Source organism: Bactrocera tryoni, chromosome 4 (genome assembly GCF_016617805.1).
Source record: "Bactrocera tryoni isolate S06 chromosome 4, CSIRO_BtryS06_freeze2, whole genome shotgun sequence".
NCBI classification, from domain to species: domain Eukaryota; kingdom Metazoa; phylum Arthropoda; class Insecta; order Diptera; family Tephritidae; genus Bactrocera; species Bactrocera tryoni.
Window position 1 is genome coordinate 72,251,819 of NC_052502.1, and position 25,757 is coordinate 72,277,575.

General features: G+C 32.2%; 1 protein-coding gene across 3 annotated transcripts in view; it reads right to left on the bottom strand.

The window, feature by feature from the left end:
• LOC120773617 (optomotor-blind protein) overlaps positions 1–23,849 on the bottom strand; it is a 228,946-nt gene extending 205,097 nt beyond the window's left edge. For all 3 annotated transcript variants that reach the window (XM_040102618.1, XM_040102619.1, XM_040102616.1), the window contains exon 1: positions 22,013–23,849. In XM_040102618.1, coding sequence (XP_039958552.1) covers positions 22,013–23,109 — 1,097 coding nt within the window. In that variant the 5' untranslated portion in view covers positions 23,110–23,849. The remainder of the gene's footprint in view (positions 1–22,012) is intronic.
• Between the last annotated feature and the right edge of the window lie 1,908 nt (positions 23,850–25,757).

Consider the following 25,757-nt stretch of genomic DNA (forward strand, 5'->3'; position numbering starts at 1 on the left):
ATACACTAATTGCATTCCGTAGCGGCAATTTACAACGCATGTGTGGCAAATAGTGTATGTGAGGCGATAAAAATGCTTAGAACAAATTTAAAAATTTTTATCAAAATCGTTTGAAAACTTTTTTAACTTTTTTCTTAATTTTTATTAATTTCATGAATTTTTTTTCTTAATTTTTTTTCCTTATTTTTTTTAAATTTCATGAATTTTTTTCTTAATTTTTTTTTTTAAATTATATTAATTTTTATTTTTTTATTTATTTATTAATTTTATTAGTTTCATTATTTTTTTAAATTTTCTTAGTTCTTTTTTTAATTAAAGTATATTTATTTTTTATTTTTAGAAACGCAGGTGTAGCAAATAGTGCCTGTAAGGCGATACAAATTTTTAGAAAAAGTTTATACGAAAAACGTTTGAAAACTTTTTAAACATATTTCTTAATTTTATTTTATTTTTTTAATTATATTAATTTTTTTAAATAATTAATGTCATGAATTTTTTTCTTAATTTTTTTCCTTTATTTTGTTTAATTTTTTAAAAAATTTTTTCATTTATGTATTTATTAATTTCTATTAGTTACATTATTTTTTTTATTTTTTTTCGTTCTTTATTTTAATTAAAATATATTTATTTTTTATTTTTATAAACGCAGGTGTAGCAAATAATGCCTCTTAGGCGATACAAATTAAAAAAAAAAGTTTATATGAAAAACTTTTAATTTTATTTTCTTTTTTTTTAATTATATTAATTCGTTTTGAGTTTTTTAATTTTTTTATTTAAAATATATAATTTTCTTTTTAATTATATTAATTCTTTTGCAAAAATCCCCCCGACTGCGCGAAAAAACAGTAATTTCGTTAAAGAGCAAATAAAAAAAAGAAAAAGCGGAACTCACTCAGCATCCATAGATTCTTGTTTAAAAAAAAGGCCTCAGAACCCCGAAAGAACTCTTAAACCTCGCAACCAAATGGAAAACAATGAAATTTGTGGCTTAGTCCACTTGCAATGAGCCTCATAAAGGCATAGGTGTATCGTCAGAGCACCTAGTCCGTATTTATTTTTGAATCATGTCTTCGTAAATCGCCTTAAGATCAAGCAAATATGTTTCAAAAAACCTAAGTAAACCTAAAAACTTCAAAATAAGAAGTAATATGAGCATCAAACAACATGGACCGATAACTTTATTTAATATCCACTATGGCATCAAAAAACTGTGTTCCAAAAAGAAGCTGAGCTAACCTAAAAATCTTTATAGTAAAAAATGAGATCTGCTCTTACTCAGCATCTATCGATTAATGTACTGATTGAATCAAAATGTAGACTGATGTCTAAATGACTAAAAATAAAAAAGTAAAACGCATCTCAATCAGCATCAAAGGATTCTCTGGTTCCTTACATAACCACCTTGAGTTCAAACAAATAAGTTCCCAAATGACTAAAGTAGCTCAACTAAACATCTCCAAAGTACAGAGAAAATATGCTCTCCCTTCTCAGCATCTAACAATCCTGAAATCTACTAATCCAATCCTACAAAACAGTCTGATGTTCGCTTCATGCTTCATCGAGGACTTGATTTCAATAAACTGTGTTCGAGAAGTGCTAAGCAAGTCCTGAGAAACCTCAAAAATGAGTCATAATACTCACTACTCTAGTTGTCAGAACTCTTTTCATGAGTATTACAGGAACAAACATCATCGAGACATAGAAACCTGATTACATATTAGATATATATGTACTTGAAAATTAACACAAGAACCGTTAACTATAAAACTTGACTCGCGAATGCAATGCCTGTTTGTATGGTTTGACCGCCAAAGCCTATATCTCCAGCAATTTTAGGGTTAACACTTGTCCTATTTCAATAAACTAGATTGTCGAAGCTAACATTTTGAGCAATCTAAGAATTAATACTTGTCGTAATCCGATAAAATGGACCTCCAAGGGAGTATCTGGAGCTGATGAAAGGTTATGCACATAAATATTAAAATAGAACTCTAAGCTAACATCTTAGGCAATCCAAGTAGCTATACCTTACTCAAATGCAGCAACTGGAGCAACTCATAAATGCTTACTTTGCGCAGGATGACAAACCGGACGTCCGAAGGCGGTAGCTTCGCGCATCCCAAGAGTTTACAATATACCCACACTGATAAATTGAAGCTTCCAAATCAAGATCTGGACCAACCCAACAATTTTTATCTAGCTCAAACTGATAAACTGGACCGCCGAAGACAGCATCTGAAGCAACGCAGGTCTCCGTTAAAATGTTTGGATGCATATCGAGTATAAAAATATCAGTTCATGTCTGTTTCAACGACTACAGTTACCATATAGCACGAAACATAATCACGGTACTCAAATAAAGAAGGATGCAGAAAGTTATAGCAGATGTTGATCAAAACATAGAAATTGTTAGAGGAGTGTATAATCGAACTGTTTCTCTAGGGAGCTGAACTTAGCGATAAAACTCACTATATTTTTTTCTTCAGGGTTTATCTTAGAACGAAACGGTAACGAAGCGTGGAAATCGATTGTATAGGATAAAAATTTACTATAAACCGTCTGAGAAGTATAGGCAAAATATGTACGCCTTGTTAAAGCTTTAAATTTATGTATTTGTAGTGAAAGTACTGTAATTTTCGTACCCTCAAGTTGCCACAACGACCTTAACAGGCAAGTCACTGGTGTATAAGCCATTGTGATGCAACGCGTCAGCGCGAAAGCGGTCATGTATTCACAAATTTCGCAAATTTTCTCACACATCTGCCTATATAAACCGCTATATATAAATATTCTATTATTTTGCGCTGTTGCAACGCGTGCAACATGCATCTGCACTGCATTAGTGCGTTGCAACTGCAACATTTTGCAACAATAACAACATCATTATCATCTTAGACACCTTGTCCTTCCACACATTTGCCTTGGAATTGCACTTGAGCACGTGTGCGTTGTTTATATAGTATATTCAGATATACATATATATAAGTCAGTAATTTTGATGCCACAATGCATTGCAATGCCTGCCAGAGCAAAAAAATAAATAAAATTTAAGGCATTGTTGGTGTGAATTTTTTCACTTGAAACTCTTCAGATGCAGCGCTGTATATTTTTATACTTTTTCTACATATTTCCAGGCTTCTTTTCATTTTCTAATAAACTTTGCGGGTAAAACCACGAAATATGGGTGAATGCGCCGAGCTTGGAGTCAACGTGTTAAGGACTTGAGTTCACTGGCAGAAATATATGAAACTGTAGTATTTTTAAAGCGCGTTTTGCTAGAGAGGAGCTGTAAAAAATGTTGCTTTAAGAAAATCTAAATAAAAACAGCATTTTTTGAGTCACAGAGCTTTGGAGCTTGCCAACTGTGCTCCTAGTAGATCCTGACATCATATTTTTACATTTTCAACATTCTCAACCACTGCGCTGTTCTTTCACTGCATTACTTTGCTGTTTCCTTTCCTTGCCATCTTTTTTTAAACTTGAAAGCATCACGCCCCTCAAAATTGTCACAATATACCCTTCGCGCTTTTTCTCTGCCTTTATTAGAGGTGTGAAAATGTCTTAAATGTTTCACACCTACGCTTCGAGTCGCCACAGCACGCATGCCGCATTGCAATCTCTACGCATCTCCTCTTAACGCGCCACTCAAGCAGGCTTTCTTGCGCACTAACGCGCTCAACGTGCACTCAACGTCTACTGAACGTGTGGAACACTTAGCCGAGACGCAAACACAGCAAATAGCAAATGTGACTTGAAACAGTGCGTGCGAAGTGCGCTTGAACGCCGCGATTATGTTGAATTTGTGGCAGAGTTACTGCAATGATAGCTACTTAAAATGATCAGATCAAGATCAGAGTTCAGGAATATCTAGACACTACATAATTGCCTAATTTGTTGGCTACTTAAAGCGCTATTTATTAGCCTTTGTGCCGTCGCGCGCCACACAACACTTGCTTGACTTTGCAGCCGCCTTTCACTTTCACCATTTACTTTGAAAATAAATTTTTCTTTACTTAGATATTTGTTTGTCGGCGCATACTGCCGTGTTACGGCTAGCCAGTCGGCCGCCATTTTCACTTCAATTCCTTTTTTATTTGCAGCTGTTGGCGCAAATATTTGCGAAATAGTTTTGCCGGCGGCATCGAAGTGCTTCCTGCCGCAGTTAAGGTGCCGGCGTGTAGCTAGCTGCTGTGGGGTTGCCTAAATATACAAAATTTTACCTACGGGGCCCCCTTGCAGCCTGCAGCCTACCAAACTTTTGCCGCGTTGCTCCAAATCACTCCCGCCAACAGGCTGCTGCCACAACTTCAGACGTCTCGCGGGCGTCTCGTAGCGCTGGAAATTCACTTTCCGCCAACATTAAATGAACACAAGCCGTGCAACAGCAATTACAACAACAATGCGAAAATCATAAAGTTAAACAGTAATGCAAAATAAAAACTAAAAGCGCGCGCACACACACACAAACAGCAAGCAACACGAAAAATTTGCAAAATTGAAGTTGAGTTTGCGAAAAGTTTTGAAGTGCAACAGACGCGGCGGCCGCTTGCCTCCTGGCTGCCGCGCGGAAATTCCCCAAACGCGCGAAAACAGCAGTGAAAATGCCTAGCAAACAACAATAACAACAACTATGCAATATTAAATTGCGTATGCGCGTTGTATGTGCTACTTGCCACATGCAACATGCCACAAAATGTTGTAGCTGGCTATAATGAAAATTGCAGCAACAACAACAGCGTCGAAAAATGTAGCATAACAACAACGTGAAAAAGTAACGGCGAAAACAATTACCGCCCTGCATGTAGCAGCAACAGCGCTGTTGCAACAAAATACGCGCCGTTGTTTATTTTAGCTGGTGGTTCACAAAAAATGCAACACAAAACTTAAAATCACAAAAAAATTAAGCGCCCTTAATGCAGCGTTGTGAAGAGCTTGATGTGTGGCATGATGTTGCAGGATTGCGCTGCCGCCAACGAATGCTTTTGGCGCGGACACAGAAGCGAACGCGTGTGTGTGTGTGCAGGTAACTGTGCTTGCGTGCTGTGGCGTTAAAACAAATTTACAATTTGCACAACTTGCAACAACTTGTGGCAAGTACGCGTAACTAGCAACGCAGTGGCAGTAAAATAAACGTTTCAAATGAAAAAAAGAGAAAGAAATGTGGCAGAAACCAGCGCTGCGTGGAAAAATATTGCGCGAGAAATTAAATGCGCAAAATTTTTAATTTACTTTCGCACAAACAACAAATCTGCGGCATTATTGTTGTAAAAGCGCTTTGTGCTTTTTTCCCGCTGCCACGAATATGCGCGTTTAAAGCGCTTTTTTCGTGTGCATGCCTTAATCAACTTATTACTAACACAAGCATACATATTTGCATGGCCACGGCGCGCTTTCGTGCGTGCCACTTTTGCTTGCCACATGCAATTTTCGTTGTATTCTGTATGATTGTTGGCAACATTAACATTACACACGCATTACTGCGCGCATTTAAATGTGTGCCACATGCATACAGCGTTGCAAGTAAACTTTGTACTATAAAATTCAACTTAATTGAGTCGCTAATATTGCAACAATAGTACGATTTAAAGCATTATGCTGGAAAATTTATTATGGCAAGTTGCTTTTAAGTGCAATATGCATGCAAATAGCAAGTGCACAATGATGTCTGCTGAGCGCAGAGCAGTTACAATGATTTAAGTTGCTCTTTAATGTATATGTAGTAACTTGCAACATATGGCAAAGTGGCATTCTCAGGCAATATAATTAGTTTTAAAGTGAAATAGTCGTTTGCGGGTAGGAAAAAATAAATTTCTGAAGGTGTTGCAACATACAAATGTGCAACATGCTTGTTGCGACTATATAATGCAAAGGATATATAATTTTAAAAGCATATGACGCTAATTTCTGTGCGTTATTTTGCATTAAACGCTAAAATTGCAAATAGCGCTTATTTATTGCGAGAATAAATTATTATGAAATAAAGAAAGAAGTTTAAGTGACTAGCAGTGCATCGCTTGCAATAATTAAAGCTTTAGCTCTTTTTAATACTTGCAACATGGCAAAATATGCACTTTTTCGTATTGCACTGGAACTTAACGGTTACATAAAGTTAAATATCCTAACAAATGTAAACGCGCGACTTTAACAACTTGCAACTTAAACTAAAAAATAGTTTTTGCTAAACATCTTGCAGCTCTATATTAATACACTTATTTTATATTGCTACAACGCTTTTCCTGTACCTGCTCGCTTATAAGCAGCTTGCCGTAAGTGATTTGCATTCCTTGAAAAAAAATAACTAAAGCTTTAGCTATTTTTAATACTTGCAACATGCCACAAAATGCAATTTTTTTATGTTGCAATCCAACATAACTGTGATATAAGGTGAAATAACGTTACTTTCAAGCATTAGCGCACGATTTTAACAACTTGCAACATAAACTAAAAAATATTTTTTGTTAAAAATTATGCATCTCCGCATGCACACACTTAATTTTTATTTCCACAACACCTTACTTGTGCCTCTTCACAAGTACTTAACTTGCCACAAGAAAGTGCGCACAGCCTCACACTTCAATTTGCGCTTGAGTGTAACGCAAGTCGACAAGCTTTGATCTATTTGAGGGCAAATAAATCATTGCAATAAAACGCAACAAAAACCACTAGCAGCCAACACATGCAACTTGTAGTGGCAAACGCCAACACAAACACAACCAATTAAAGTGAAACACCAAAGAAATTCCGCAAAAAATGCATTTTTGCACATTCGAATGTCGCATGTTGCAACAGTCGCACACAATTAATGACGGCTGACAATGACAATTTGCCAAATGCAGAAAATTACAGCAACAACAACAATAACATCATAAGGTTAGTGCACAATTTATAGATTGCCAGCGCGCCCTCTTGCGACTTGCAACAATCACTTGTATGTGCTGCAACATTGAATTGTTGTTGTTGTTTTTTTTTACAATTTTTTGTTGTTGTTGCAATAGAAATATGATTTTAATTTTATGCTATGGCGCATTGACGACACATTTTGACACGTTGCACGCTGTACCGCTGGCTAGCGGCTTAGCGTACTGTCGTCGCCGCCGCCATCGCCGCCATGCTGTGTTGCAAGCGGCAAATTTCGCGCCCCCATGCGCTCACACTAGCTCGCGCGTACACGTTCGCGCTTGTTGACAGCCACACAAACTCGTGCAGGCGCATTGACAACAACAACTGCAAAAAATTGCGAATTCGGCATGGAAAATCCGGACGTGCCTTGTTAAATCATTTTCCCACCAGCAAGTGGTGCGCGATTTGTTTTTGTTTTATTTTTTTTCGCTTGTTCTTATTTTTTATTTGTCCCCTTTATGTTTCTGTCGTTGTTGTGATTTTTTGAAAGGCATTCGCTGACATTTTCAATTGCCGCAGATTGTCGCTTTTGTTATTGTTAGTTCCAGTGTTGTTGTTATTGTTAGTTGTGTTGCTGTTATTCTTAGTAATGTTGTTGTTGTTGTTGCTAATTGCGCTTAAATTGAATTGGATTTGATTTTCATAAACGAAATGCTAATTGCTGTTCTGTCTGCTTTCGTTTTTTTTTTTCTTTTTCGTTCGTGCTGCTTCTTGTTGTTGTTGGATGCGCTGCACTCACTTTTGTTGCTGTTTTTGATTTTATAGATATTGTAGTTTTTAGTTCTGTAGTTTTGTGCCGTTAGCAGCTTGCTTCTGGAAAAGCGGGAGGTGTTCTCAAGGTAATCAAATTTTGCAAAAAATGTAAAATTTCAAAGTTAAGCCAGTTTTAATGGCTTTTTGTGTTTTGTGTAGGAATTTGAGTTTCCTAAGTGCCCTAAAAGTGGAATAAATAGATCTTAGGTACTTCTGATAAGTTAGATCCTTCAGTACGTTTCAAGTTTTTCGTGTATTCTCTGCCTTATAAGCGTAGGTAACCACTTAACTCTATTATATAAGTCAAGCTTCCCAACTAAACACATGTTTTCTACATCAACCATTGTCGCATTCACAAGTCTTTAATTAGCACTAACTCATTAGTCGTTTCGAATTGAAAAAAAATTCCATTAATTTGTTTCAACACTAAAACTTTCAATTAACTAAATCAGAGTTCAGCGCAATTTGAAAGCAGAGTTCAAGAAACTATTTATTGCAAAAAAATTATAGCCTATACAGTTAACAATTAATACAAGCGGCCAGCACTTTTCATTTTACGAGTCAAAGCTCAATGAGCACAGCTCCTTACCTCTGGAAACTTAGCAAAAATACCCTTGGCCTACAGGCACTTGTAAATAACTCGTCATTAAAAGATAATAAAAATTTAATAACTTTCACGCGCTTACGCCACCAAATTACATAAATCTAATGAGAAAAGGTCAAATGTCTAGTTGTAAATTCGCGCAACAACAATAGCAAAACTGAGTATTTGAAAGTTATTCCCTTGCGAATATGTTATTAAATAGCTGATTTGATTGAAAAATTAAATAAGTAATAATAAATTTTTTTATACAGAAATTTAATGAAAAGGAAATTAAAATTTATGTAATATCAATTAATGACTAAATTAGTCAACAAGGCTTCAATTAAAAAGATTACTCAAAATTTGATATTAAAAAATCTAAAATTAACAAAAAAATTGAAGTTAAAAAAAATTAATTAAGGAATTTAACAAACGTAAAAAATTCATGAAATCAAAAATTAATAAAGATTTAATTAAATAATTAAAAACAAATTAATTAAAAAATTTAATTAAATAAATTATTAATTACAAATTTTCCGAAATTATTATTTTAATTAATTAATTAACGTTAATTAAAATAATTAATGAAATCAAAAATTAATAAAGATTTAATTAAATAATTAAAAATTAATTTAAAAATTTAATTAAGTAAATTTTTAAATACAAATTTTCCGAAATTATTATTTTACCATAATGTAAAATTCATAATTTTTATTTTTTTTTTTATTTCACATTTTTTCCATGAAATTTTAATTTCCCTCTTTCATGTTTTTGTTATTTTCATAAATTTTACACTTTTGATTGTCCCTAATTTCTTGATAATTTTTTTATTTGTTATTTTTAATTTATAATTTAGTTCGGAATTTTTTTTTATTAAATTAAATTAATTAACTTAACATAATTAATTTTTTTACTTTATTAATTAATTAAAACTTTAATAATTAGTTTGATGAATTTTTTATTCTTTTATATTATTGAATTTTAAGTTGTTTTGTATAACTTTTTTTATTGCAAAATTTTAATTAATTAATTTTATAATTTTTTTTTAATTTTTTTAATTTTTTTAAATTTTTTTTTTTTTATTCAAACTGTTTTAAACTTTTTTCTTTAAACTATTTTTTAAATAAAAAATGTTTTTTTTATTTATTTAATTAAATTTTTTTATTTTATTGAATTTCAATTTGTTTTCCATAGTTTTTTTAATTATAAAATTTTATTTACTTCTAATAAATAGTTTAAAATTGTTTTTAAATTGAAATTTATCTTCCTTTCAAATTTCATAAAGCTTTAATTTGATTTCTATAGTTTTCTTAATTGCAAGATATTATATATTTTCTAATTAATTTATTAAACAAATTAATATAAATGTTTTGTTTGATTGAATTTTGATTTTTTTCCACAATTTTTTTAGTTATAATACTTTAAAGTAATTAATTTTTAACGTTATTAATTTTCAATTTGCATAATTTTTTGTTAATTCTTTTTGCATTATTAATTTTTTAATAGTACTTTATTATTATTTCAATTGTCTGACACTCTTTTATATTAACTTTTTCCGTTTTCAATTATTTGATTTATTAGTTTTCTTTTTAAATCATTTTTTTAACTTTTTTAATTAAAATTTTATTTTAATTTTTTCACTTGTTGCCATTTTAACTGTTTTTATATTAAAAAAATTATATAAATTAATTTTAATTAAAATTTTTACTATATTTTTTTCATAGTTTCATTAATTTTTAATTTAATGTTTTTAATTACAATTAGTTTTCTATATAAATCATTAATTTTTTTTCACTTTTTATTTAAAATTTTATTTTAATTTTTTCCCTTACTGCTATTTTAACAGTTTTTTATATTTAAAAAAAACCTATTTAAATTAATTTTATACAAAATTTTTTGTCATATTTTTTCATAGTTTCATTAATTTTTAATTTAATTTTTTTAATTACAATTAGTTTTTGTTTATAATATTTTTTTTTTCACTTTATAATTAAAATTTTCTTCTAATTTTTTCCTTAATTGCTATAAATTTTCTATAATTTTTTTTTATTTTAATTTTTTAATTTGTTGCATTTTTAATATTTTTTTATAAAAAAATTTTATTATTAAATTAGTTTTTGAATTATATTTTTTCCGTTATTTTCTTCATTAAAAAAATGTCTAAAGTAATTTGATTAATTCTTAATTTAATTATTTTTTTCTTTTAATGAATTTCTTGTTGTTATTCAAATCTTTTGCCATTTTTTCTAATAATTTTTATTAAGTAGTATGTATTTTTTTAATTTTTGAAACTTAATTTTTTTTTTAATTTTTTGCTGTTTTTGTTTGCATTATTTTCTGCGAGTTGAATAGTTTATAAGATTTTCCGTTTAAATTTACTTTTTAATATTTTTCCACTATTTTTTGAATTACTCGCTAATAATTCTCGTTTTCCAATATTTCTGTTGTTGTTGCAATATCTCTGTATCGTCATAAAAACATATCGCCTGCCAATTTAATAAGATTTCGATTAAAAGCGAAGCAAGTGCCATGAAAATAATGGAAACGCTGAAATTAATAGCCTTGCCACCGTTGACACCATAAAATTAAAAGCTTGGAAAAGCTTGCAGCTGAGCGCAAATATGGTTAAAACAATAACAACAACAAGTACAACTTAATATAGTTAATAGGCGACTATCGCATGTTGCCAGATACTAGTTTGTCATTGTTGTAGATATGCGATAGAAAAAACAACAACAACAATTATAATTACAACAAAAACAACAACACCATCAAAAGCAAGCAACCATAATGACATGCCAATCGATAAACGTGCAAACGAGTTGAGCGCCGAGCGCGCGCTGTTAGAACATGTTACTATGCTTCAAGCGCAAGCGGCGGCGGTGAGGGGCGGGGCAGCGTACGGCAAACGCTTTTGGGGCGGAATTGCGCCGACACCTTTGCCGTTGACCGCGCATTAATACTAATTAATGTCAAAAGCAATAAAACAAATGTTGTGCAAAATGCGATAAACAACAACAACAACGCCAGCAGCAGCAACAACAACAGCAATGGCAACGCGTTGAAATTGCATGAATAAAATGTAGATGCAGTGCAAAAATTGCGAAATAAAATTCAATAAAATAAATTCATTAAAATGCGCTGCAGTGCGCTGCGGCGCGGAGGTGCCACATAAAACAACAAAATTAATTCAATTCAACATTGTTGCATGAATAATTGTGAGCGCGCGCACACAACGCCGCCGACTACATATACAGGGTGTTTGCTGGAAAAACTATAAATGAATAAAAGCGCATAAAAATCGGCAGCTGCAAGTTGTGCGCACGTTTGTGTGTGTGTTGCATGTATGTGCACAATGCCACAAGCAACAATTGCCAGCGCAATGAAATAATTAAAATAACAAAAAGTCATAAATATGTAGTTACTTTCAAATGTTGTTTTCTGCCTGCCAATTGTTGTTGTATGGTATGCAACATTGTTGCAACAACAACACAGTGGAAGGTTGCAAATTTTCAAATTCGGTTGGAAATGCAATTACACGTGTTGCTGTCGGAGCGGCGGCGCTTTTTATGATTTTGTTGCATACTTTTGTTGTTGTTGTTGTAGTAAATTGAACATTGTTGTTGTATGTGTATCATGCAACAAGATGGGGGTAGCGCGAAAATCCGCATGCCGCGACGCGCATAATTAAAATGCGCTCATTAGCAAGCGCAACAACAACAACAACAATATAATAACTAATAAAACAACAACACATAATAAAACAACAACGTGGCGCGCATAAAAAACTGCAAGTGTGGTAACACACCTACCGTTAGAACATAAAGCAAATGAAGTCATGTTGTTGTAGTTTTGTTGTTGTTGGCATGCACTTGAAAGTGATTTACAACAACAACAACATTTATTGTTTTAATGAAATGTACTGCCAATGCATTAATAACAATTGGCATTTGTTGTTGTTGCTGCAATTTGTTATTCCGACCGCCGCCGCCGTCGATCGCACCGCCTGTGAATCGAGCACCTTCGCGTACGCCAACAATTGCCAACACTTTTGCCTTGCCAACAAGCGGTGAGTGCGATAATTGTTGCAAATAGCAAGCAGCCCACGCACACAAACAGGCACTTGCTCTTATGCTTATGTAAATACATAATATATGTGAGTAGGTTTATGTAATAAAGAATGATGGACAGCCGTGTAAATGTGTTGTGTGTTAGCTTTTGGTATTGACGGTCCGTTATGTTTACCGTTTGGCGGCGACAAGGGCGTCGGCGACGGCATTTTGTAGCGTATCTTGGCAGGCAATATGTCCGGCGGACAGTTAACGGACAGCTAGGCAACCGAAAGCATAGACAGTCGGTACATAAGACTTCAAGCGGCCGCTTGACAAGGCGGTGATGGAGTTAAACAAACGCATGTCAAACAATCATAATCATCATTTTTTCGAAGGAAATTAACAAAAAAATAAAGAAATAGGAAAAAATTGTCAAAAAAAAGTAATTTTTATTTTTTTGAATTTTTTATTAATCTTTGCTTTTTTTTTGATTTTTCTTAAGCAAATTTGAAAAGTTACATATTTTCAAAAATGAAAAAAAAATTATAAGATATTTTAAAATTTTTATACATATGTATGTATGCATGTATGTATATCAATGCATCTGCATAAAAAATTGCAAATTTAAAAATTAGGAAAATATGTCTAGAAATTATTGAGAAAACAGTTTGCAAAAAACCTATTGGAAAAAAGGTCTCAAAAATTCTGACAAAAAAATATAAAAATTCTAGAATTATTATATTTTACCGAGAAGCGTTCTCTGGACGGGGAGGAGTCGCTGGAAAAAAGCGCAGGTAGCTTTTTCACGGTTGAGCCGTAGCTAGGAAAGAAGGTTGTAGAGCGAGTTTTCTGTAAGGAACTCGCCGTTAATCTTTGCTTTCTGTTACCGCACCAATTTAGTGTTTTTCAGACAAAAGTGGCTGCTGTTAAGGTGGCGGTAGAAATACTGCGGTTATGAGAAGAACAAGAATCACTCAGCCTTTATATATATACATATATATATTTTTAGTTTATATATAGCTTTATTTACTTCAGAAAACTGACTTACTTAGATCCTTCAAACTTAGACTTACTTATTACAAGTATATGAAAAAAAAATTATTGGTGTGAAATTTTTAAAAATTTACAAATATAGATATTTTATTCTAATTCAAAATTTAATTTATTTCATTTCTTTTTTTATATTTTTTTCAATCTTTTTTTTGTAATATTTTTTTTCAATACGTATTTTTCTTTTTTTTTTGTTTTTTTTTAATATTATTTTTTTCTTTTTTGAAGTTTTTCTAATTTTAATTTTGTCATTTTTAATTTTTATCGTTTTTTATTATTTTTTAATAACTTTTTAATTTTATTTATTATATTTCATTCTCACAAATGTCAATTTAGAATTTTTTTTTAAAGAATATATAGTTTTTTGTGATTTTTGTTTACTTCTTTTCTTTTTTTTTTAATTTTGTTTTTAATTTTTTTTTTTAATTTGTTTAAATATTTAAACTTCTTTTGCTTTTGCTAATAATTATTTTTTTATATTTTATTTTAAGTGTTTTTTATTATCATTATCTTAATATTCTCAAATTTCTTATTTATTTAAATATTCTTTGTCAATAATTTTTTAATTTTTTTTACTTTTTATTCTTGCAAATTATAATTTTTAATTTTTTGTAAGAAAAATATAATTAGAGTTTTTTTGAATTTTTTTTGTTTAATGCTATTTTAATAATGCTTTTTAATATAATAATTTCTTTTTAATATTTAATTTGTTTGTAACTTTTTCTAATATTTATTTTTTCATTTAATTGTTTGTTTTTTGTTATTTTTGTATTCTCATATTTGTCATATATACTTGTTTTTTTTGTTATTTTTGTATTTCTTACTCTTTAGAATTTTTTTAAATACTTTTTAATAATTTTTTGATTTTATTTATTATATTTTATTCTCACAAACTCTAATTTTTAATTCTTCTTAATAAAAATATATTTATAGTTTTGTGTTTTATTTTCATTTTGTTTTCGATTATTATAAATTTTTGTTCATTTTATTTACACTGTTTTAATTTTATTTTTTAATTAATTACTTGTCTTTATTTTAATTAAAAAATATTATCTGTTTGCTCCAAATGGGTAGTTTATACGCCCTTTGAATTTTGTAAATATTTTTATGGTTAATTTTAATAAATTTTTCGTTTAAATAAATGCTTTTATTTTAAATTTTATATTTATTTTTATTTTTTTTTTTTATTTTTTTGTATTTTCTTTTTTTGTTTTTTTTTATATTTTTGGAAATTATTATTTTTTATTTTTTTTTTGGTTTTTTGTAATTTTTTTAATTTTTTTGTTTTCGTAATTTTCAGTTTTATACACTTATAATTTTTTTTAGAATTACTATTAATGAAGAATCCACTAGCACTTTTTATTTTTCATAACTTTTTCAATTTTATACACCATTAAATTTATTAATAAAGTAAATTTTAGTAAACATTTCTTTCAAAGTTTTTTTTTCAATTTTATATCAATTTTTGTAGTTTATTTTTTATTTATAATAGTATTTTTTTGCATATTTCCACTTATTTTCTTTCATATTTATACAAAGGAATATACCTTTTGTATTAATATCTCTCCGTAAGATTGTTTTATTTAATTTTTTATTAGCTTTTTTTATCTTTAAAATGCTTTTTTTTAATACTAAATACTTTAATTGCTTTTTAATAAATTATATACTTATAAGTATATTTTCTTTTCTTTTATTTAGTTAATGCATTTATTTACTTTTACCTAAAATATATTACTGAGAAATAATTTTAATATTTTTTTTGCTTTTATTTTTCATATTTTTGTGATTTTTTTTAAATATTTTTTCTACGAAATACGTCTTTACATATTTTTCGCATTTATTTTTCTTAATTATTTTAACTTATATTTACATTTCCATTTTTATTTACTATTATTTCATTACTTTCACGATAATTTCGCTTAACTGCGATTTTTTTCCAAAAAATTGAAGAAATTTATCTATTTGCTTGCACAACAAACAATCTATGCGGTTATCTGCTTCGCATTTTGCATTTATTTTATTATTATATGCACACACATAACGGTTTACTTTTTACGCTGGACGACAGTTTGGCTTTTCAAGCCTGTTCAATGCAAATGCAAACACAATTAAAAATTCCAATAATTAAAAAAAATTTAAAAATTAACATAATTTAAAAAATTTGTAAAATTTAAAAAATTAGAAAAATTTAAAAATTAACATAATTTAAAAATTAATAAAATTAAAAATTAATAAAATTTGAAATTAACATAATTTAAAAAAATTAGTAAAATTTAAAAATTAATCAAATTTAGAAATTAACATAATTTATAAAATTAATAAAATTTAAAAATTGGAAAAATTAAAAATTAATATAATTAAAAAGTTTAAAAACTATTATAAATTTATTAATTTTTAATAAAATTTAAAAAGTTAGAAAAATTTAGAAATTAACATAATTTAAAACGTTAATAAAAATTAGAAAAATTTAAAAATTAAACATAATTTAAAAAATAAGTAAAATTTAAAAAATTAGAAATTAAACATAATTTAAAATATTAGAAAAATTAAAAATTAATACAATTAAAAATTAGAAAAGTTTAAAAATTTAATACAATTTAAAAAAATTTTAAAAAAATTTAGAAAATAAAAAAAAATAAAAGTTAAAATTTAAAAATTAAAAAATTTGAAGAAGTAAAAAACAAACAAAATGATTAGAAAAACTTAGTTAAAATAATTATATAAAAAATAAAAATTTTTGGAATTAAAAAAAAATACTTTTAATCAATTAAAAATTAAAATCTAAATGAAATTAAAAAATTTAAGAAAATAAATATAATAAAAAATTATAAAATAAACAACAAAAACAAAATAATTTAAAACTGTACGCAAATTAAGATAAAAATCCGGTTAACTGTTTGCGCGCCGCAAATATTGTAATCTAAGTGAGCAAACGCTTGCGAAAGTGACATTCTTGCGAAAAGCCAAAAACACCAAAAAAACTTTAAGTTATGAAAAGCAGAGAAGCAGAACACCCACTGAAAGCTAATAAATTAAAATATACTAGCAAATATTTAAATATTAACTCAACAGCTGCCTGCGCGCTGCAGCCAGAAAGCGAAAGTGAAGTCATGCCAACCGTTGAGTTGATAAAAATATGGCAGCTCCACGCTGCATGTGTGTGTGTGCGCATGTGTTTAACGCGAAAAATTGCAACAGATAACGGTTATCAGCGAAATTAATTATGTGCCTATGTAAGTAGCAACGCTGTAAACACTAAGGGTTAAGCTAATTTTCGGGGGTCACTTAAAGCGTTTTTTGGACGCGGCAAATTTAATGCTTTAATTGCGCTCCGTAGAAAAGTTATGCGCAGACAGCCGGTGACCATGAACTGGCGATCAAACAGTTTGTGCAAACTTTTCGCGAAGTTAGAAGCCGTTAGTGATAGCTATGTACATATGCGAACTGAAGATTTTAGGAAGAAATTTGCACTAAACTGGTTTGATTTGCTTTTACTATAGATTAGATTAGAAAAGTTAACTGTGCAATATTGACTATGGAAGCTGGTGAAGAGGAAGTCGAAGACAAGTGTGGGTCCACAAAAATCAAAAAAAGGAGAAAAAGATCATGAGAAGTTGCTTTAAACCGAGCAAAGCGTTTCATTTGCTTGTTTGGTTAGTCAAAATCAATTTTAAAACCAACAAATCTTAATGCCAAGTATTGAGTTTCAAAAGAGCAAAGTGACTCAGATAGTAAAAACTTTGGCCAAACATTATTATAGATTATATTATTTTAAATACCTGTAAGTAGCTTTAATATCGAATATATAAGCTGAGCGCATAGCAATCATAAAAAAACTGTCCACATTCTGGCAAATACTCGACCTAACCATCACAGGCACTTACTTAAAGATTACATCTCTTAATGAAAAATACTTCAGAACATATCAAAATTAGTGTTGTGCAGCCAAAATTCAGCAAGCAATAATAAAATATACTTCACGAAAGTTAAAATACCTATTTATAAGAAAAAGAAGACGCTTATAAAGCACTTCTTTCAATATCTGAGGTGTAGCCTACCAATAAGACGCTCATAAAACACTAGTCTGAACAGTTGAGACGTAAAATTTGAAATATAGAATCTAGAAATTTATATAAAACATTGCTTCAGAACACCAAAGATTTCATGTCAGTAATTTAAAAGCCTCGAGAAATCCTTGAAAAGCAAGAAGACCCCAACAAAAATATCTTTCGAACATCCGGCAGCTTGTTGTGAAAGCTTGAATGGTGGAAAAGTGTTAAGAACTTTTTTAAAGCATGTAGAAAACCATGCAATATCTGGAGAACTCACTCTCGAACTAGAAAACAAGAATACTGCAACAAATAACTCTACAGCACAGCTGAAGTTAGTTAGTGAAGTTACTATAGATACTTAGTTGAAGAACTTTCATAAAACATTCATTTTAACTGCTAGAAAACTATCTTGGAAATATATTAGTTATAAAGCTCGAATAAGGCTCACTTTAGGACAACTCAAAATAACTGCTAAGGGCTTAATAGTTACAACGCTCTAATAAAATACTCAACACTGTAACTGAAGTGATCTAATTGAGAACAAACACTCTTCATAACATCTTAAAAGTTATTATGAGAACTTATGTAATGTTTGAAACTCTCGTGAAATATTAAAAACAATTTTTTTTTAATTTTGGAACGCTGTTTTAGAAATATAAAAAGGTTCCAATATTAATAATAAAGCACCTTTTTAAAGACTTCTTGAGTATATAAAAACTTGTAAACACCAACAGCCAATTTTTCAAAACATCTTAAGTGCTATCTTAGAAGTATTTAACCCAGAATACAATCGCTGAAGAAAATAACTAGCCATATTTAATAAAAGCATGCTTCGGGGCAGCTGTAAAGCAGTCTAGGAAACATGTTATTAGGAGACTTTCCCACTAAAACTTACTAATTACTCGAGTAATGCAAAAGCTGTTTTTCAAATGTATACAATATATGTATTATATATAGTGAGATGCTAGTATATAGGAAAAGTTAATCAGTAAGTAGTTGGATGCCTCAAAAGCTCAAAAATAAAGTCTCGCTGGGATAGAAAAAATCGAATGGATCAAAATATAAGTTACATATGACTTAAAGCAGTAAAGAAAAGGAGGATCTTTGGATTCTTTGGTTTTATGCCGAGACTCTATAGGACGTAGGTTAGAGATTAGTCGCAAAAAAATACATCTGAGCATAAAAAAGTTCATTCCATTACACAAGTATATGGAACCAATTATTTAAAACTGATAAAGTCGAATAATGAAGAATATTTTAAGGTAAAAATTTCATGCCAAAAATAAAAGTAGAAAAACCTTGAAGTCTGGTGCTTAAAAATAAGAAAATTTCAGATTTCTTATGCTAAATAGACACCTATAGGCATATGGAGTATGAATTCCGAGACATAAAATATATAATTACAGCGTAAATTTGCAAAGGTTTACTTAAGACGGCTATAAATGGAAATCATCTTAAAATATATCGAGGAAAACTATTGAAATTTCATCGACTATTTATATGAAACTATCTCTCGTTTAACGAAATTTGTACAGAAAGTTAGGTTAGGGTGACTGTTGGCAGTCTTATACATTATATTATGCAATCGGCATTAGAAAAATAACGAGAAACTTTTGTTTTCGGTTTAATTATGAACTTTAATGCTTTATTCTATAGTAAATGAAACTTTTTTGTGAGAAAAATGAAACTTTTTTGAGCGAAAAGTCTCAATTATACAATTATAGGTTAACCAAAGTTCATGGAACACAATTCAATTGACCAACAGTGATGGTAAAATATGAAAATTTTATTTAAGCGCGGCTTGGACACATATAAAGATCAGTTTTACGAAGCTAATCCCCTTTTTTTGAAAGAAATTTGGTACTTTTTCAGATGTTCTCGATGCTAACTGTGTAAAAAGCCTAATATTTCTATTAAGCTTGGTTAGAAGGTTGAAAACTTTGCTAAAACTAGCATGAATGGTTTGTATATTGTATATTTTTTGTGTTATAAAATAAAATAAGATCTGCCATAAGTATAAACAGAATATCACAGATAACCTTGAACCTTCTTTTAATTATAACTGTTTTCTTCTCTTTTCAGAAATAAAAAGTGATAAGTGAAAAGTGATAAAGAGTGTTGAGAGAAAAGTGTTTAATTATAAGTAGTAAAGAGTGTTAAGAGGAAAAGTTTTAAAAAATAAATGATAAGTGCAGAAAAGTGCAGGTGATAAATGAAAAAAATAAAGTGTTTCGTGCTAAAAAGTGTTAAGTGAAAAGATGTAAAAAGTGTTTCATGAAAAGTGCTTCGAAAAAAATATAACCTCAAATTGCGATAACCACATTTTCCACCGGCAGTTCAACGGCAGTTCAACTCAGCAATGCTCGAAGCCGCTACCAACCGCTATGAAACGTAAGTGCCAACTGATTTTCTTTAAATTATTGATAAACTTCCAGAGAAAATTCTATATTTATTCATTAGAATAGACAACCGAATTACATAACCTAGAAATTCAAGCAATTTCATACGGAAAATTTACAGATCTTTTGATATGCCGAGCTTTTGCGTCACACTAACAAACCGGTTCGCATACTTCGGCAAACCATTTGAGACAATTATTCCACTTATGCATCAAGCTTATGTTTTGCAAGCCTAGGCTACAACTGTCTGTATGTATGTGCGTGTGTATGTTTGTATTTATGTGTATCACACTCAAATCCACTTTGATTAATCATTTGCCTTGTGTGTATAAAGCGCCTATAAAATGCATTATTTCTCAAGAACAGCCACCCCTCCACCATATTGCCGCATACCGGCTGTCATTTGCAGTGACGAACAGACGACGGGGTTGTTTGTGTTCTTCTTGTAGGCACTAGGCACTTAAGGGGTGTGTGGCAGTATGACACCGAACACGCAAAACACTTTTTTACAAGAAATTATATACAAGTATGTATATTATTTGTATTAAATTCACGCCATCTCCACGTTATAATTTTCGAAGTACGCCATTTACCGACGGCAAATGGTGTAAAGCGTTGAAGAACACTAGAGCGGCGTTACGAGTATTTGAAGTGTGCAAAAAGTTGCTGCAAGTAACGGCAGCGTGGCAAAAATCAAGTAAACACAGTTATAGCGCTCACAGCAGCCTCAATTTTCAGTGAACTGTTGAGCTTTCTAAAAGAATTTTATACATAACCTCGAAAATTCGAGTCAAAATTGCTTTGGTAGACACATAACGGTACTAAAGGGAAAATGTTTAGTTACAAAAGTCATGTAAAGACACTTGAGTGGTGCCATTTGCTATATTATGCTCAGCTTTTTAATTTTTTCGAACATAACCTTGAAAATTATGAGGTGAAAAATTATTAGAATGCAACACGGCTTAGCAAAAAGTGCTGCAGAGTTGCAAAAGTTATATAACAGTATTAGAAACGACCGCCAGATTCACTAATCTATCCCAATTACCAAATTTTTTTCACATAACCTCACAATTTGTTGAAGCAAAGCTTTTTGAGCATAAAATCTTACTTTCTTCAAATTTGTAATACATAACCTCAAAACTTTACTCGAAGAAAATCATTTTAAAATAGTCATATGACAACTGAATTAATATTTAGCGTTGAAAGAATCGCTTGAAGAGTCTAACTGGCTATTATCCAGCTTAAAATGTTACTTTCTTCAAATTTTTTACACATAACCTCAAAGCATTACTCGAAGAAAAGCATTTTTGAATACATATATGTTTTCTAAAAGATATTTTGATATCTGAAGAATCCCTAGAAGCGTCTAACAGTGAACAACGTAGTCCAAAGTTCACTTGCGGTTCACTTTGTATACTTTCTCTAACACATAACCTCAATACTATGCGTTAAGAACACTTTGGTGTAAATATAAGGTTACCGAAGAATTTCGGAGAACCTTCTATTATCCATAACTTCACAAATTACTCGAGCAAAAATCCTTTAGAATACACAGAAGCTACTGAAAGCACTTTTTCCATCGAACGAATCATTTGAACACACTAATAGGGTTCAATTTTGGGCCGAAGTTCACTCTCCATAATTGTTTTACACATAAACTCACAAATTACTCGAGCATAATCATTTTAGAATGCGTACACGTTTACTGAAGAGCTCTTCGAATCGGAAGAATCACTCCTATGGTTCATACCTACACACATTCCACTTTCCAAAATTTTTTACTCAACTTTTAACCCTGAAAGAATTACTGGCACAATCTAATGGGGTTCAGGGTAATGTAGGATTTCTTTTTTTCCATTTTTTATAATTTTTCTTACACAGAATCTTAAAATACTCTAGTTAAGGAACATTTTTTAAATACACATGAGGTTACTGAAGCGCTCTTGGAATCAGAAGAATCGGTGCCACTCATAAATGAGCCTCTTAGCACTTCCTACATTATTTTTTTTTTACACATAACCTCACAAATTGATTGGGAAGAACATTTTAAAATACGTACGGAAGAACTTCAAGCTTTGGAAGTATTCTTTAATACAGTAGAGTGGTCCACGCAGACTCAAATTTCACTTATTTTCTTTTTTTCTAATCTCTTCGACACATAACCTCAAAAATTTCTGGCACTAACTTATTTTATTTAGCATAATAATGATTTGTTTGACTTACCGCCCACTTTTGGTGATCACCATCTCCGTGCCGAGCTTGTGGAACTTCTCCCACAAGTCTTTGCCCTCCAGCGTCACCTTCGGATCGTCGACGACGCCGTCATCCTCCGGTTGTAGCGCACGCAACGGTCTCATCGCCGGATGCAATTGATGCGCCACAGCTGATGCGAGCACCACGTCCTCAGCGGTGGTGTAGGGTGTGCCCAGTGGGTGATGGGCGTGTGGATGATGGGGCGGGAAACGCAGACCGGCCGGATATAGACCGGGATGTGGACCAGCCGGACTGCCGGCGAGCGCAGCTAATGCGGCCGCCGGAAAGTAGGCCTGTTGCGGCAGGTGTGGCCCCAATGCGTGATGACCGGGCACCGGCGAGTGATGTGGATGCTGTGGCGCTGGCGGTGGCGGCTGTGCGGGATGTGCGTGCGGATGCGGCGGCGGTTGACGATGCGGCGACAAATGCGGCGATGACAAATGTGACGCGGCTGGATGAGCTAGTGGCTGTTGCGACGACAAATTATTGTTGCTACTTTGAGGATCGTTGTTGTTGTTATTATTATTAGTTGTGGTGGGTGTATTGCGGTTGCTGTTGTTGCTATTATTATTGCTGCCCGATTTGCTGCCAACACTGTTATTATTGTTAATGCCAGGCGATAAGAGTGGCGGCTGTTGGCCACCGACCGGTGATGCTTGACCGGCGCCGCAAAGCAACTGCTGTTGATGGTGCTGTTGCTGTTGCAAATGCAATTGCTGTTGCTGCTGTTGGTGTTGTTGCAAGAGTGCTGCCGCACTGGTGGGTGTAGTTGGTGGCGCTTGCTGCTGGTGCGGCTGTGCGGGTGAGGTGGCCGCGCTCAAGACGGTATTACCGCCGCCTGCACCTAAATCACCGGCCGCTGCTGCGGTTGCGGCTGCAGCAGCTGCTGCGGCGGCGGCGGCGTTACTAGCCTGTTGTGCCTGTGTGCCCGCCGTCAACAGCGACGACACGCTGAAGTCAGTGGGTCGGGAGAGTTGCAGAAATGGATGATATGCCATCCCATTTGCAAACCTGGCGAATGGATCCTCAGCAGACTGATGAAGCAACTCTTGAACGTCGTATCTCATTACATTACACTTTCCAGCAACAGCGGGGATAGGCAAAAAGCGCGTCTACTTGGCAATTGCCAGCCACACGCAATGCGGCAATATTGCGTAGCAAGTGGTACAACGGTTTCCGAGCGCGGGTTTTTGCTGGCTCTTTTTGAGATTTGGAGTCTGACAGGCGCCTACAAATCGGCAGCTAGATTTTACTGGGTTAGCAGCTCCCGAAAATTCACTTCAAAACTTTATTTAAGCTTTTTTCTTTGTCACAAGTTGTGCGCTTTCACTTTTGCTGCTCTGCCTTGCCGCTTTTTCGCACTAAGCTTAGCTCGCTGCTTATTTGGTCTTAAATTTTTAGCTCTGCATCCACTTTTTCTTGCTTAGATCGCTTAAATTTTGGTTTTCACGGCTTTTCTCACTAGCCCTCTATGCAAGCGCTGCTGTGGAGCGCTATTTTTAGTGCTTTTTTTGAGCTTAAAGCTCTTTCTTTCACTTAAAGCTGCGCCTGTTCGCGCTTTCTATGCTTTTCACTTAGTCTCCCGACTTTTCTAACAAAATTTAGCTTACTTCGAGCAGTAAATGCCGCCTAAGACCTCTAATTTTCTATTTATAAGCGCTTTTCTTGGACTTTTCGTAGCAATCTTTACTTCCGACACCGCTTGAGGCCTCTTGCAGCTGATTTTGCTTTACTTTGTGTATATTTATACAGCTCTTGCCTTCAATTTGCTTTTTCAGTGTACTTTTTTCACTTTGTTGTTGAAATTTTTTTATTAAGTTTACTTTTTCGCTTTGTTGTTGAATTTTTTTTATTAAATTTTAATTTTTGAAATTTTCAAAAACTTGTTTTTCAAATTTATGAAGTTTTTGTAATTTTTTAAAACTTTCTGTAAAATATTTTTTGTTATATTTACACTTGTTATGCACACGTTTTTATTGTTGTTGCAATTGCCTGCTGTTGTTTTGTTGTTATTTTAATGCTTACACAGCTGCTTGCAACGCGTTTAGTAAGTTTTCTAAACACAGTAACAGTTTTTTTCGCACTTTATATTTACTTGCAACACGGCTAAAATTGTTGCAAAGTACTGAGATTTAGTTACAATATGTTTTTTCACACTTTTTTTTAATTTTAAACATTTTTTTAAATTATTTTTCACACATGGGTTATTATTTGGCTGTCTTCACACTAATTTACACGACGCGTTTACAGTTAGAATTGCACTTTTCCGCTAGCTTTTTGAATTATGCACAAATTTATTTAATATTTGAAAATATTTTTTACAAAATTTTAAAATTATTGTAAAATTTTTAAAATTACTTAATTTTTTGCAGTAAATTTTTTGTAATTTTTTTAATTATTCATAATTTTTTTTAATTTTTATAATTATTTATAATTTTTTTTTGATTTTCTTAATTTTTTATAATTTTTTACAAATTATTGTTAAATTTTTGTTAATTTTTTTATTTTTAATTAGTTTTTATACACAGTTAGTTCGCACTTGCACTTAATTCTACGCGCTTGCTTATATTTGCGTTGCGCTTTTGTTTTTGTTGTTTTGCCGCGGCAGCTTTTCCAATTCGACTGTAAATTGAAAGTTAAAAATTAGTAAAAATCCATTTAATATTAATTTTTGTACTCTCTACACGGTTTTATTTTGCATTTTGCGGCGAGCGCAGTGGCATGTGACGCGTGACAGTTCCGGCGGCTTTACGCTTACGCCCTCAAAGTGTCAAGACGAAAGCGCTGCGTACGCGCTTTGCTTCAGACAAGTTTTGCAACTATTTTTTTTATGAAAATAAAATATTTCGGCGTAAAAATGCAAAAGCGCGTTTTAGCGGCGGCTAAACAATACATAATATTTCTATGAAACGCACACGACGACGATGATTTGAAAAGCGTACTTGCTGCACACGAGAAATCGAGTAAGAATTTTTTTGAAAAGGCGAGTAAACCAGCGCACACAATTGCGAACGAAACAGAAAAAAACAACACTATTTTGACTTTCAATATACACACTGGCAGCCGAGATACGCACTACACGCCGGTCGCTTGCAAACTGGAAAATACACGTACTCGCCGAAGCGGCGCAACCCCCCAAAAACCAGTCTTGTACAGCGCACGTAGCGCAGCGGCAGCGGCAAGGAGAGTGTAGAGCGCGCTGGCAAACGTATTGGCAGCGCAGCGCACAGCGGCGTTTGAATGTGTGTGTGCCAGCGCGCAGCTGAGCCAGCAACGAGCGAGTGGCGAGCGCTTGGTCTACATAAGCGCGCAGCAAACGAGCGAGTTGCCTGCTAGTGTAACAAGCACTTGTAAGCAGCACGCTGGCGACGACGCGCGCTGTGGCGCTGACTGCAGCGCCTAAAAGCAGCAAGGCTAATAAGAAGCGCTGGTGTATGGCATAACTGGCGAGCAAAATAATGAATTGAAATCAGAAACCGGTATGACTGTGTGTATTGGTCTTACTCGTCGTTTATTCCAATAAGAAGCAGCGCGCGTTGACGTGTTTGTCATGGCGCTGGCAGCGCCGCAAAAAAGCGTTAGGGCTAACAAGACTGGTGACACCAAAGCGCCAAGATACGTAATAAGTAAACGAAAAATGGAAAACAACAAACAACAAGCTAGCTAGTTTGTGTAGCAGAAGAGAGGCAGCAGCAGCAGCAGCAGCATGAATTTC